This window comes from Capra hircus, chromosome 12 (genome assembly GCF_001704415.2).
Source record: "Capra hircus breed San Clemente chromosome 12, ASM170441v1, whole genome shotgun sequence".
In the NCBI taxonomy this organism is placed as follows: domain Eukaryota; kingdom Metazoa; phylum Chordata; class Mammalia; order Artiodactyla; family Bovidae; genus Capra; species Capra hircus.
The window spans coordinates 58,018,450-58,033,586 of NC_030819.1; the positions used below are offsets into that span (position 1 = coordinate 58,018,450).

Consider the following 15,137-nt stretch of genomic DNA (forward strand, 5'->3'; position numbering starts at 1 on the left):
TTCTTGCCACCTCTTCTTAATATCTTCTGCTTCTGTTAGGTCCATACCATTTCTGTCCTTTATCGAGCCCATCTTTGCATGAAATGTTCCCTTGGTATCTCTAATTTTCTTGAAGAGATCTCTAGTACTGGTCTACCTAGGTTCAAATTCTGACTTTGTGATCTTCCTGTGTTTCCTTCTCCTCATCTATTAAACATAAGTGCAATACAACTGCTGTGATGAGTTACAACAATGCCTAGCATATACTAAGTGCTATTTAAACATCTGATATAATGATTACATATATTTGACGGTAAGGACCCCCTTGATTGTCTCTATATTCCTGACACTTAGAACATCCAGTTTACAAAAGTTTGTCAAATGACTATTGTTCCCTTTCATTGTTCCATTTATATCAGTGATAGAGTCTATCATTTCCCAATGCTTTATTGATGTTTTTACTTGAGGATCACCAATTAATGGGGCTTCCCCGATAGCTCAGTTGGTAAAGAGTCTGCCTGCAAAGGAATATCCTCTGGAGAAGGGATAGGCTACTCATGTCAGTATTCTTGGGCTCAGCTGGTAAAGAATCTGCTTGCAATGCAGGAGACCTGGGTTCAGTCCCTAGGTTGGGAAGATCCCCTGGAGAAGGGAAAGGCTACCCACTCCAGGATGCTGGCCTGGAGAATCCCATGGACTGTATAGTTCGTGGGGTCGCAAAGAGTCAGACATGACTGAGTGACTTTCAACAATTAATGTCCGTTCACAGTCTATTTTACATGCATTTATTTAATTCTATTCACAGACAACTGTCACACAAACTACAAAAAGTACAAAAGCATAATCCATCTTCTAATATCAGGTCAGGGTGAAGTTGAAAGAGAGGAACTATACAGTAAATCACAAGAAGAGTTCAGGTGTCCTGAACAAAGCACACTGCCTGTCACATGATGTATTTAAAGCTGTAAATACTGCCACAGGAGAATCTCTTGTCTTTGCAGCGGCCACACAGTTCCTGCCGATGGGGCCTCCTTAGATTGATGTGTCTTTTCTTTTGAGGGCAGGAACAACGAGACTTTGAACAGGTCTTTAGAAAAGAAGCAACAGTTTGGGCACTAAATGATCAAATTTGGTCCGTCAGATAAAAATATTCCTCCCTACCACTCATACCTGCTATTTTTATCCTTTGAATCCCACGAGAAGTCTGAAACTAAGTTTTACAAAACCACTTACTGTCCAGAAAGTGTCATGCATTTTTTTTCCCAGATGAATGGCCAAAGATGACCTTTAAGAGAAGACTGCTGAGCCAATCCAGAAGATATAAGAGAGAAGTTATAAAAGTTAAAGTGGTGTAGAGTCTTTTCATTATGTAGGTTTTCACATTTGTAGCCATGTGGGAGTAAGGAGTAGTGAGTATTAAGTGACTGATTACCTGAACTGCAGTGATTCTCAACTGGTAGTATTTTACCTACTAGCAGACATTTCAGAATATCTGGAGTATTTTTGGTTAAGACTGGAGGGAAGGATGTTCTAGGCAGCAGCCCAACCTTTTTGGTACCAGGGACCAGTTTCTTAGACAATCTTTTCATGCACTGGGGACGGGAGGTCGGCTGGGGATGATTCAAGCACATTACATTTATTGTATACTTTATTTCTATTATTATTACATCAGCTCCACCTCATATCATCAGGCATGAGGTACTAGAGGTTGCGGACCCCTATTCTAGAGGAAGCTAAATGTTTTCCTTTCAGACATGGCTAATCTTTGCTGGAATTTGAAGTGTTTTTAACCATTATCCCATTCTATCTTCTGATATTAAAAAAAAAAAATCACACCTCAAGAATACTGGTATACTGCTCTGGTCCACCTTCCCAATCCTGTTAATCTTTTAAAATTTATAATCACTACTCTATTTTCTGCGTATGTCCATAGCCAAAAAGAATAAGTCAAGCTTTACCTTTTATATTGTGAAAACAAGCATTTTTGTTTTCCAAATGAGAATCATATGGTTTATCAAATGTTGGATATCTTCCACCCTCTGGCTGATGAGTATGCATCCTTAAGAAAATTCTAACAGTAACATACTCACATAGTGTCTACTCTATGTGCTGCTCTAAGCACTTTATATAATTCCATTTAGTACCCACATCACTTTTATAAGGAATAAAAAGCTCAATGAAAAAAATTGTAATTTAAAAAAATTAGGATTTACTCTAAAGGTAGGTTTCTGGTTTTGGTAATGATAGGTTAAGTAGTTCTGACTAAGTCTTCTGCTTAGGACAACTAGATAAGCTGAGCAAAGATACTAATTAAAATCAAGAACTACTTGAAGGCACTGGGGAATTACCAAAGTATCCTAGAGAAGGAAATCCAGAAAGAGAGATGAGCCTGACATTTGGGACTATTGTCTCTTTAAAGGCAATTCTGTAACAGGTAAATTTTTAAGGCTGAAAATGAGCTTCACAAGCTGATGAGGCTGAGGAATCTTAAATATGTCAAAATGGGAGAGCACTGGTTAACAATTCAGGTTTTGTGCTCGGACCCTGAAAGGCTACACCCTAGAGTAAGAATGAAAGCAAAATTCATCAGCCTTCACAGATGCTGAAACCTAACTTCAAAACAGCTCAATTATAACGGAAAACAGTAATCAAAAATTGCTAGTATCTTCATCTGCCTAACATAAGCAAACAAGTCTTCTGTGAAAAGATACTATTCTGGCCTCAAATTATCACTACAATTTTTCACATACAATATATAATAGCCCTCAAAAGTAACCAAGTATCTTAGGAGACAGAACAATAATTCCTTGAAAACCATGGAATGTGAAGAGGATAGCAACAGGACCACAGAAGATTAAGCTACTGGGGTTTTCTGGTACAGATTTTAAGAAAATGATGCTTAATATGCTCAAAGAAATTAGGCTGGTATTTCCAGCTGAGAAATGGACACTTAAGACATAAAAGACATAAAAATTCTAGTACTGAAAAATGAAGTAAGGGGAATCTATAACTAAATAGGTAGTTGTACCGGAAAAAGCAGAAGGAAAAACAAGAGAAATGCAAGATGGTATAGTAGATGATATCCAAACTGCGGTAAGGAGAGATAAAAGCATAGTAAACACAGAGAAAAGCATAAAAGATTTAAGGGATATGGTGACAGTTCTAATGTAAGTAATTAGAAGAAAAGAGAATGGAGGTAGAAGTAGTATCTTAAATTACAATGACGGATAATTTTCCAAACATGATAGAAGTCTCCAAGTTACAGACTTCAGAAATTGTAAGCAGGTAAATACAAAAAAAAAAAAAAAACCCACACAATTAGGCATAGAATTATAAAACTTCTAAAAATCAAAGCAGAGAGAAATATCTTAAAAGCAGACTTAAGGTGAAAAAAATGAGATATTACTTCAAAGGAGCTGCAATGAGACCAACAGCCACTTGACAGAAACAATGAAGGGTCAGATCCGTAAGAGGCAGAAAGAAACTACTAGCAACCTAAAAACTTTACACTCAGCAAAAATAACTTTTAAAAAAGCTATCCAGACAAAACAAAATGTGTCACCTTCAGATATGCATTACAGGAAATACTAAAATGAGATATTCAGGTAAAAAGAAAGTGGTCCCAGATACAATAAGGATCTAAAAGCAGCAGAATAAATATGCAGTTAAAACTAATTAGACTACAAAATAATGTCTTTTGAAGTTTAAAAATAATAACAGCAAAGAAGTTAGGATGAAGTGATAAGGGATAGGCGTGTTCTAAGGTCACTGCGTTGTCAAGGAGTGGTAAGATCACCATCTACATAAATTGCTTAAGCATGCTGTAAGATGAACCTTGAAGAAGAGTAAAAAATGAATAACTGCCAAGATAAGGGAGAGTGATTTAAAAAAAACAAAACTCAAGTGAACACAATAAGTTAAAGGAGTATAATAGTAGAGAAGATATATTTAAATCCAAAGTAATTATAGTAAATTCACTGAGAATGTCAGACTAGAAAAACTAAAGATAATAGTTTTAAATTATTAGACTAATTTTTTAAATTCTAAGTTGTATAAAAATATTTTTAAGTGAAAGATTTAGGTAAAAATTCTTGATTTTGAAAATCAACGATGTCACACTTTTCTGGAAAGCTTAACGAGCCATCTCCTGCAAACTATTTAAGAGGTCATCAAATTCTGTGACCCCCCTAGACTTTGGAGACACCATGGAATCTGATTACAGCTCTAATACTTAGTATCTGTTTAACTTTGAACAACTGACTTTCTTACTGAACTTTAGCTTTTTGTTCTGTATCATGGGAATAACCGAAGAAGGCAAAGGCAACCCACTCCAGTACTCTTGCCTGGAAAATCCCATGGACAGAGGAGCCTGGTAGGCTGCAGTCCATGGGGTCGCTAGGAGTCGGACACGACTGAGTGACTTCACTTTCACTTTTCACTTTCATGCACTGGAGAAGGAAACAGCAACCCACTCCAGTGTTCTTGCCTGGAGAATCCCAGGGATGGGGGAGCCTGGTGAGCTGCCATTTATGGGCTCACACAGAGTCAGACACGACTGAAGTGACTTAGCGATGGGAATAACACCTACTTCAAAGGTTAGGTTACAGGAGATAGTGAAAAACACTTGGCTCCAAGTTTGGCACATAGCTTAATATGGAGGAGAAAATGGCAGTCCACTCCAGTATTCTGGCCTAGGAAATCCCATGGACAGAGGAGCCTGGTGGGCTACAGTCCATGGGGTTGCAAAGAGTCAGATATGACCACCACTACCAAGAGCTTGGTAAAGGTTACCTACTAAGTTACATGCGAACTATTCACAGTGTTCGAGGAAAAACACACATACCACATACATAAACAAACCACATAATGCAACTTAAATCTCCTCCTTCCCCCCAAAAGACTAGAATTTATGCTTTATTTTCTAAAATATTACAAAAATTCAAACATATAGTAAACTGAACACTCCTACACAAATATCCACATTTAGCAAATCCTAACATTTTGCCACAGAAGCTTCATGTTTAATAATGAAAACATTACGGACACAGTGGAAATACTCAGTTTGCTTACCTGGCACTGGATTGCTTCCACTCGATAAGGGTTAAAACTCTTTTGGCATTTGCAACAGAGTTGTTTGAAATAAACCTAAAGAGAAATTTGTCTTTTACACAGGGTTATGTGTACCCTAGGCTCCCAGCTCTTAAGTAATCCATTCCTTCTTGTAGCTTGCTTTTGCCCAATCTCTATGCTGAGGTCTTAAGCTCTTGTGGTGCTATCAGTCACTTTTTCTTATTTTTTGAATCTCATTTTCTTTACCTGTAAAATCGAGACAATGCGACTTCCTTTTTCTATAGTTTTGACAACTACCCAATAATGTATATAAAGTACTATAGTAAAATTCTTCAGTAAGAAGCAGCTATTATAAGTTTATTCATTGTGCAGCCAGAACACTTGACCTTCTTTTGTCCTGGTCTATTTGTCCGTTTCTAATTTTTTCAGTATTTCTCCATTTGAAATTCAAATTAGTTACAGTTACATACCAATCCACATGTTTCTAGGCTTTGTGCATTCTCACTTCAATTTATAAACATTTAAAATCATACTTTGACAACAAGATGCCTTCCCTCTGACAGAGTTAATCATCCCCCTCCTGTATTATTTTTGTACCACTTCCATGCCACCAGTGCCAATGCACAGATCACCAATCTCATCTCGTCTGCATCATTCTTATCAGAATCAATTTCTTCAGGATGTCTTGTTCTCTGTATTCTAAAATCGTGAGTGTTTGAATTAAACCCACTGTTTTTATTATAGCAAGAAAAGGAAAGTAATTTTAGTTTAGTTAAAATATCTATTTCACCTCCAGGATCTAGTAAATGGCTAGTGCAAAAGAAAAAAAAAAAAACTTTCATTCACATCTTAGCATACCTCCTTGGTCTCTTCCTCTATACTCCTTAAGTCAGAAAAGCAGCTATCTAAAATGCAACAGCATAGGGGCCTCAAACTCAAATGCTTGTAGAGGTTAATCAGAGAGACTAAGGGTAGGCTGTTGCAAAATGAAGGGCAAGTGCGGAGTGAAAGGAGACAGAAGCTGTTCAGTCCCCATCTACTGCTCCTCACACAGAAGTGAGAGTGTTTAAAGACCGGAGTCTGACTGTTCAGGAAAACCTAAAAATGCAGAATGTGAAATCTTTCCAAAACGTAATATGTTGACAACTAATTCAAATTAAGGCGTGGAGCCTAAATGAGTCAGTCTCTCAAGGTTAACCTTCACAATAAATCATTTCTCTCACTGCCCCACCTTGTGGACAAACAATGGAAATTGTCTAGAGCTAAAGCACAAATCTGTTACAATACACCGACTAAAAAATGATTATACAGGTAGGGGGAATCTGTTGTATAGCACACGGAACTCAGTTCAGTGCTCTGTAGAGACCTAGATGGGCCGGACTGGGGGTGGGATAGCAGGAACATCCGGGAGGGAGAGGATATATGTATACATACATCTGATTAACTTGGTTGTACAGCAGAAGCTAACAACACTGTAAGGCAACTATTAATATACCCCAATTAAAAAATTATAACAAATCCCAATGTATACAAGGTCAAGAGTTCATCTAAATAAGGTAAAATTTTGTCCAAGGCAACTACCAAACCAAATGTAACATCAGGATGTGGTTCAGGAGCTCAAGCTCTTGTGGACAGCCCAATTTCGTTCAGTCCAAACCTTTGCTTAGCACCTACTATGTCCTTGGTACTAAGGCTGCGTTATAGTCACATCCCATTAGGACACACAGTCTTCCTGCATTTAACATCCATACCAGCTCCATTCTTCTCCCGCGTATCACTCACTTTCACTTACCTTATTAGTTCCAGAAATGCACCACACATAAGCACTCTCCCATCTGGTCTTACAATCTTTACAGTGAAAATAGCCATATTTGGGTTCTAAAAACTGCAAATAAGGAGGAAAAATCCTTTACTATCTTGAGGGGTCAAAAGTGAAAGTGAGAAGTCACTCAGTCGTGTCCAACTCTTTGTGACCCCATGAGCTGTATACAGTCCATGGAATTCTCCAGGCCAGAATACTGGAGTGGGTAGCCTTTCCCTTTTCCGGGGGATCTTCCCAACCCAGGGATTGAACCCAGGTCTCACGCATTGCGGGTGGTTTCTTTACCAATTGAGCCACAAGGGAAGCCCTGAGGGGTGAAGGGGGCAGGAGGATAAAAAGCCAGATCCTGCTATCCTTGTGGTTTTTGTATAAGCAAAAAACAGGAAGCCTCCTTAACCTCACTCATAGCTATTCTCAAGGTCAGCACATGATCTCAGCCGTCAAGGACTGATTACTCTGGGACTTTTCTAGCTTCTCTCAGGCTTTTCCAATCTGTTTTCCCCAAGGCCATGAGCACCAGCTGCACAAAGTAAAGATCTGATCACATACTTCACAAACCCCAAACCCCTCTTTTGCCTCATTTGCAACAGCTATGGTTCCCAAACTTTTGGGGTTTCACAGGCTTAAAGTTGGCTCCTCATTTTACCAAAGAGCTAAAGAAACAAAGCAAAAACACAGGGACTTCCCTAGTGGTCCAGTGGTTAAGAATTTGCTTTCCAATACGGTGAGGTGGGTTGGACCCCTAGTGGGAAACTACTGAGCCAGGGGCTCTAGAGCACGAGCGGCAACTAGAGAGAAGCAGGCGCGCTGCAAGGAATGATCCCGCGTGCCGCCAGTCAGACCCAAAGCAGTTCAGTCAATAAATAAATTTTAAAAACCCATACAGGACATGTAAAATACGTGTTTTCAGAACTTCCTCTCTCCTTTATCAAATGAAGGGAGGAAGCGCAAGAAGATTCTGCTCTCATGGGGCCAGAAATGGCGGGGGGGAAAAAGGGTGAGGCTAAGGGAGAGAAAGCTCACCTGGAAGTTGGGCCTCCCAAGCGGCTGGCTGGAGTCTACCGGGGCCGGCTTGCTCTTCCTCTCCCGAGGATTCGAGGAGTCTTCCTCCACCAGCTCCTCACGCGGCTGGAGTTCCTCGGGGGGATCCTCTTCCGACCCTGGTGGTGGTGATGGTGGTGGCAGTGGCGGGGGCGGCTGGCCAGCTTCGGGAGGACCGGAGAGCGCCTGCCGCTGTTGCACCTGGCCCCAGTGGCCGGGCACCGGCGAAGAGACGCCCCAAGCAGACGCGGGTGCACTGTGGCCTGCGCTGGCCCAGGGGGAGAGGCTGTCCAGGGTGCGAGGGCCCAGAGAGCACTGCACAGACTTGCCCACCCGGAGGCTCACCTGCACACCCACATCTTTGGTGTTGGCCTTGCGCAGCCGCAGGCTCAGGCCGGGGTTCATATGGGAGAAAACGGCCATGAGCTGGGCTCTCTTGTAAGGGTCCATGCAGCAGTCGGAGGCACTGGAGGGCATCAGCAGCCTGGGCCTGGCCAGGAAAGTGGGGGGAACATTGGTTTGCCTCCAGTGCGGTTGTCTGTGCTCAGAGAGTCCAGACTGGCCCAAACGCAGCATGTTCCCACAGCCAGGGTACAAGCTGTAGGGAACACAGAAGACGCGCTCCATCCGACCACCTGGCGCCCAGGCGCAGCGCAATATCCCGAGGCAGTTTGTTTCAGGCCTTGTTTGGTCTTCCACCTTCACCCGCCCCCTTTTTCTCCAGGTCACGTTGGTTCACGTTCTTCCGGAGCTTCTCCATTTATTTCAGATTCTGATGAGTGCTGCTGCCTATTACCCAAATTGGAGGAGGGAAGGCGATATCCCTACATCCAGAGGCCTAATTGCCACCTGATCCCTAATTGGGCTCTCTGCCTCTCAATTCACTGCTCTTGAATCTTTTTTTTCCAAAGCTGTTTTTCATTTAACTTCTTATTCACACACATGCTTTAATTAGTAATTCTAATTTATTCCTATGCATGCATAGTCTTCAGTCATCCGCCTCTTGGTGATCCTATGAACTGCAACTCACCAGGCCCCTCTGTCCATGGGATTCTCCAGGTAAGAATACTGGAGTGGGTTGCCGTGCCCTTCTTCCCAACCCATGGATCGAACCCAGATCCCCTGCACTGCAGGTAAATTCTGTACCATTTGAGCTACCAGGGAAGCTCCAATTTATTCCTATACTGACTTACAATTTCAGAGACTGTGTTTTAAAAATAAAAAAGATTGAATACAAGCAGCAAAATTTGAGCTGCTGCACTATTAGAGTGAGCATAAAGAAGACAGTATTATGGCAGGATGCATAAATATAAAAAACCTGGTTCTGCAGCAGCAAGAAGCATAGTTATGCGGGCTGGCGGGACAGTGTATTTAGTGAAAAAATACATTTCAGAGGGTTGTATAACATGCCAACCGTTCTCATTAGTCCACTCTAGTGAGAATTCTCCCCAAAAGGGGAAAAGAAGCAAACTGTTCTTAGAGGTTAAACGCAGACTTAATCACAGGATAGTTAAGTATCTTAAGTAAAAGACTTGAACTGAAACTTGCGCACTGCATGCTAAATCGCTTCAGTAGTGTTCCACTCTTTGCAACCCCATGGACAGTAGCACGCCAGGCTCCTCTGTCCACCTGGGCCTTGTTTACTAGACAACTTACTCAACTGGATGATTCAGTTTCCCCATTTGACAATACCAGAAAATTTATAAGATTATCATAAGGTTAAACGTAATATTACTTATAAATCAACTGGATGATTCGGTTTCCCCATCTGACAATACTCAAAAATTTTGAAGATTATCATAAGGTTAAAGGTGATATTACTTATAAAGCATAAAGAATAACTCACAGATGCTCATTAAGAGGTAGCTGTTATTGGCTAAAGATCACAGGCCTGGGTATCTGTGCTATTTAGACCTAGATGATCATAAGCTTTTGTATCTATGTGTATTGCAAAGGTGTCTACAGCCAAGGATAATGATCAAACTAAAATGACACCTCAGGTACCAAGTAAATGGCACCCTTTTTCGAATCCAAAGTTGCTTTCACTGTTCGTTGGTCAGGAGGCTTTGGATAGTAGCAAGGCCTATGAGCCACTATCACCTTCAGAATCCAGTTGAAAGCTTTCGAGATCCTACAGTAAACACCTGAATTAAGCCTTGTGCTAGCCATAGCCCATACTCTGTGAGTGAGACTGCTGTCTTCCAGGGCAGTTTCAAGAGCAAGTCAGGCACAAAACAGGTGCTTAGTATCCTAGGAGCGTCAAGGATACGTCAAGGATACTACGGAAGCCTGCAGGAGGAAGTATTATCCAAAACTACAAGAGACTTGAGATAGGCTTAACAACTTTTCAAGCCGGGAGAGTCTCAGAGGTTTTTGAAATTCTGCTGCCCAACAGCAACACGCAGTCTATAACCAATGTACTCTGGCTTCAAATCTCAGCCCCTTCCACTCTATAGGGAGCTCTCCGTTGGGCAAGAAGTCATCCGCACCGACTGACCACTGTGGGGTTTTCTAAAGTCTGCCCATTTTGGGCGACGCCCTCTTAGTAGAGAACAAAGACTTCACAGACCGCAGGCCGCGTCGGGGGCGGGGGCGGCCATCCAAACGAGAGACGGAGCGGAGGAGGGGGAAGGCAGGGCGTATACATGGGGCGTGGTCCCTCCAAACAGCGCGGCTTGGTACTCTGAAGGCTCGGAAGAAGAGAACGAGCATCCCGGCTCTTTCTTTAGCGACTCCGGACTGACACGAGGTTTAGCCCTGGCCACAAGCGGCAGCACTGACGGCTCGGCCAGAGTCTGATTCCGGTGGGCGTTTACGCTGCGTGCTGCGTCATGGCGTCATCGCGTGACATATCCCGAGAGCGGGCTTTTGGCGCGAGAATCTGAAACCCGGTGGGCGGAGGTGCGGCTGCTGAAGTTTGCTGTCTGGGGCGGTGGGTGTCCGCGAAGGAGCCTGAGCGATCCGGTTTCCTATCTGAGTACCTGTGCGTTGTGTCAGCCTCCTCTGGCCAAAAAAATAAACCAGCTTCACCTCTGAAGGCGGTTAGTGTTGGCAGGGGTGGAGAGTGGAGATGGGCAGCCTTCCGCGGTCTCAGGCAGCGGGGAGCGCCTCCGGTGCTCGGGTGGGAGCCGAGCCTCCTGCCCTCACTGGTCCTTTCCCGTTCCGCACCGACAGGGGGAAGGGATCAGGTCCTCGGCCGGAGGCTCCAGTCCCGCCCCTTCCCGGGGACTCCTTGGCCCAGCTTCGGGCGCCGCTCGGCCCACATGTCCCAGGCTGAAATTTCCTTCATTGGAATCACGATGAAGTTACTTTACCGGAATATTGCTGTTTTGGGAAATGTTTCATAGCCTGTGGCACATTGTATCTGCCTCATCGCTTAGTCCCCAGGTAGTTGCTGTGTTAACGAAAATTTACTGATTGGGAATTGTTTCCCGGTGTTTATCTAATAGCCCTCTGCTAACTGCGCAGCCACTGGCCACACGTGACTAGTTAATGAAGATTAAATAATAATTTAAAATTCTGTTCTTGAACAGACTTGCCACAGTTGAGATGAGTCATGTGGCTAATGGCTGCTCTATTGGACTGCACAAATACAGAATACTTACTTGCCCGCGGTGAGTTTGATTCTTGTCTTAAACAATGTAGCCTCAGGCAGGTTTACCTCTTCCGGTTTTACCTCAGACTCACTTAGCAAGGATGGCATACGTGTGAAGTGTGTTTTGGTGTTCTCTTTTGCAGACTCACCAAACTTTGAAGGAATACTGTAGATAAAAATGCCGATTGGATGCAAAGAGAGGCCAACTTTTTTTGACATTTTTAAGACGCGATGCAACAAAGCAGGTATTAACAGGTTTTTATATGAATTGATCTTTTACATAGAGAAAAATGTTTTCAGAAAAATGTGTAATTATACATGCTTGTTGAAAAGAATCTAGTGCTTAACGTTTTTGTTTACACCATAAACTGTGCTTTATGAAGTCATAAATCAGAAAAGTAATCATTTACAGTTAACCAAATGATCGGTGTAGAACCTGTGGTGGATAAAGAGGAAACTGGCCCCTTGATGAGAACTGTTTTTAAAGCAGAGACTTTCTAGCAAGTTAGAAACATTAGTAACATAATAGCAGAAGTTGTCAGTTCTCCTTACACTCTTAAAATGATTGAGGACTGAGAGTGTTTATCTAGGTTACCATATTAGAAATTAAAACTAAGAACTTTTAAAAACATTAAGTTAATAACAAAAATAAACTCATTGCATGTTAACATGAATAATATGTTTATGAAAAAATAACTTTTCCAAGAAAAATGTGAGGAGTGACATTACTTTAAAATTTTGCAGTTCTCTTTACTATCTGGCTCAATAGAAGATAGCTGGATTCTCATGCTCATTCTCAAAGAATTGCATTTAATTCTTTACAATATGTTGTTTGATAGAAGTATATGAAGAAAACCATACCTTACACAGAAAATGTAGTTAGAAAAAGGAGTGTTTTTAACTTTCACTTTATTGTGGGTAGTTTTCTTTGGTATTATACCAGACTTAAGTGGGAGTTTCTTAAAAGTTGCAATGTGGAATCTGAAACCATGTAATGAATTTTTTGTACTCTTTTTACATTAAATTCAATTAGTCTTTCTTGCTCCTGAATAAATCTTTTACCCATGTTGTGACATCATCCATGGTTTGATTATTTGAAAAATACTGATGTTCTGAATTACACAAATATACCAAATATTGACACATTCCATTAGACATTATTAAAAATCACATTGGTTACTTCACTGATCTCATCAGAAAAGTCTTTTCAGATTGGGAAGATGTCAAGCTCACAGAGAACAAAGTTCTAATTCTCATTTGAAAACTCACATTTTATCTTTGGCAGCAAACTGTTGTTTTCCCTGCAGTAACAGGACATTTCAAGAAAATGTCCACCAAATACCCAACTCAGAATAACTTAGTCATTCTTTCCAGCAAAAATGGCTTTCCATGAAAAGTGCTAATTCAACTCACAACTCATCACGAGTGCTTTTTCCAAATAACTATTGTACTTCAGTATGCAGAAATGGTTTTATGTGTGCTCTCCATTTTGTCACTAAGGACACTTTAAGTTAAACTTGCTTTTTTGATTTTTTGTAACAAGTTCATGGTGATGAAAAATATAGTAACTCCTAGTACAGTCTGTGGCCACTGCCATGATTCAGGCAAAGCTGTCACCAGTTTTACCCACCACTGCTGTAAATGTCAACATTGGGAAAAAGGCAAATGATGTCTAATATGAAAACAGTTTTGACCTTACAGACCCCTTGAAAGGGTCTTGGGGAACCTCCCCCCAAGTGGTCCACAGGCCACATTTTGAGAACCACTACTTTAAGTATAGAACATACGAGAAATTTTGTTCTCTAACAGAGAATCTATTCCGCTTGATTTGTGAGTCTATATGTCTTGTGTACCTATAGACTTGTCACAGCCATTTATGTAGTATTGTATCTGTGGGTTGCATTCTTACTGTGGTGATTTTTATTTCTGAATCGTGAATATAAAAGAAAACTTTAAAAAGCTAATATAGCTAATAATCTTGTAAAAAATTTCTGTTCTACCTTACTACAGATTCATAAAAGAACAGACTAATGAACTTGTTGAACTCATTATTGACTAAATAAGTATTAATACGTCTTTCTTACACAAACGTTACTGACCAGGGAAGGTTCAGTATTTACTTGTATAACAAATCACTGGTGTTAGCTTCTGCAAAAATCCTCCAGTTAATAATATGTTAATTAGTATGTCTTAAATGTAATTCACCAGAGAAGGCAATGGCAACCCACTCCAGTACTCTTGCCTGGAAAATCCCATGGACGGAGGAGCCTGATAGGCTGTAGTCCGTGGGGTTGCTAGGAGTCGGAGACACTAAGCGACTTCACTCTCACTTTCACTTTCATGCATTGGAGAAGGAAATGGCAACCCACTCCAGTGTTCTTGCCTGGAGAATCCCAGGGAGGAGGGAGCCTGGTGGGCTTCCGTCTCTGGGGTTGCACAGAGTCGGACATGACTGAAGCGACTTAGCAGCAGCAGCAAATGTAATTCACAGTCAAAATCTCAAGCACCCTTTTCTGTATCATAATCTTCACTGGCTCATGGGTTTTATTGTGTCACGATTTTTGTTTTCCTTACAGATTTAGGACCAATAAGCCTTAATTGGTTTGAAGAACTTTCTTCAGAAACTCCACCCTGTAATTCTGAACTTTCAGAAGAATTAGAATATAAAATCAGCAGTTACGAAACAAACCCATTTAAAACACCACAAAGGAAACCTTATCATCAGTTGGCTTCAACTCCTGTAATATTCAAAGAGCAAAGTCTAACTCTGCCACTGTACCAATCTCCTTTAAAGGAATTACATAAATTCAGATCGGATTCAGGTAAGTAATGTGATGTAGTTGACTAGGAAAATATGACCAGTAATTCAGACAAACCTGTGCTAAAAATCCCAACTCTGTTGTTAACTATATCAGGTTGGTCAGATCGATCTCTCTGGCCACTTTCCTCACCTGAAAAGTGGAAATGATTAAAATACTACCTAGATTTAGATTAAATAAAATAATGTAGGTCCTTGATAAATGTTCCTTTTTGTCCTTCCTTTGATTAATATATCCTGCCCACTGAGACTTGATAAATTATATCTTTCCTATATAGAAAAACCTAGGGCTTGTTTTGATGTTGAACTAAACTATTTTTGCAGGCCGTCAAAGAGGACAGAGGTGTTTTGTTTTTTTTAACAATAGCTATAATGTCTTTTGATTTGGTAGCACTTTCTCTGGCCTGCATGCCAGGTGTTTACAACTTATAAGAAGATTATATATTTATCACTTGCTTAAGTAACATACTTTCTTTGGAGTAGTACTCTAGTAAGAGGAGCTAACAGTATACAAATTTTGTACAGTTTAAGGTTGAATGTGGTACATGTCAGAAGAAAAGTACAAAAAGTATAATGAGAATTAAGAAAGAAAGCATAAATAGTATTGAGGGCAGTTAAGGGAATAATTCAACTGAATTAAACCTTGCAGAATAAGTGAGATTCAGAAATTGGAAGATGGAGTAGAGTGGGCATGTTCTAGGCATAGGAAGAACATGAGGAAGAATATGTAGTTTGTGAAGTTAATATCAAGTAATTCAGACTGGAGTGTTGTATATTTGAAAAGGACTAGTAAATAACCTGAGGCTTAAAAA

At 40.9% G+C, this 15,137-nt stretch overlaps 2 protein-coding genes across 4 annotated transcripts in view; one reads left to right on the forward strand and one right to left on the reverse strand.

Annotated features, from left to right (window-relative positions):
• ZAR1L (zygote arrest 1-like) lies at positions 764 to 8,960 on the reverse strand. 2 transcript variants are annotated; one of them, XM_005687528.3, is made up of 4 exons: positions 7,895 to 8,960; positions 6,842 to 6,934; positions 5,050 to 5,124; positions 764 to 1,066 (listed from the first exon to the last, which is right to left on the reverse strand). In XM_005687528.3, the coding sequence occupies exons 1-4, from the start codon at positions 8,537 to 8,539 to the stop codon at positions 923 to 925; spliced, it is 957 nt and encodes a 318-aa protein (XP_005687585.2). In that variant the 5' UTR covers positions 8,540 to 8,960; the 3' UTR covers positions 764 to 922. The 2 variants fall into 2 exon arrangements, with proteins under 2 accessions (XP_005687585.2, XP_013823743.2); XM_013968289.2 differs by lacking the exon at positions 6,842 to 6,934 and having other exon boundaries at positions 7,895 to 8,559.
• The window catches only part of BRCA2 (BRCA2, DNA repair associated), a 53,813-nt gene continuing 49,518 nt past the window's right edge, over positions 10,843 to 15,137 (forward strand). For both annotated transcript variants that reach the window (XM_018056628.1, XM_018056629.1), the window contains exons 1-3: positions 10,843 to 10,953; positions 11,651 to 11,752; positions 14,084 to 14,329. In XM_018056628.1, coding sequence (XP_017912117.1) covers positions 11,686 to 11,752; positions 14,084 to 14,329 — 313 coding nt within the window. In that variant the 5' untranslated portion in view covers positions 10,843 to 10,953; positions 11,651 to 11,685. The remainder of the gene's footprint in view (positions 10,954 to 11,650; positions 11,753 to 14,083; positions 14,330 to 15,137) is intronic.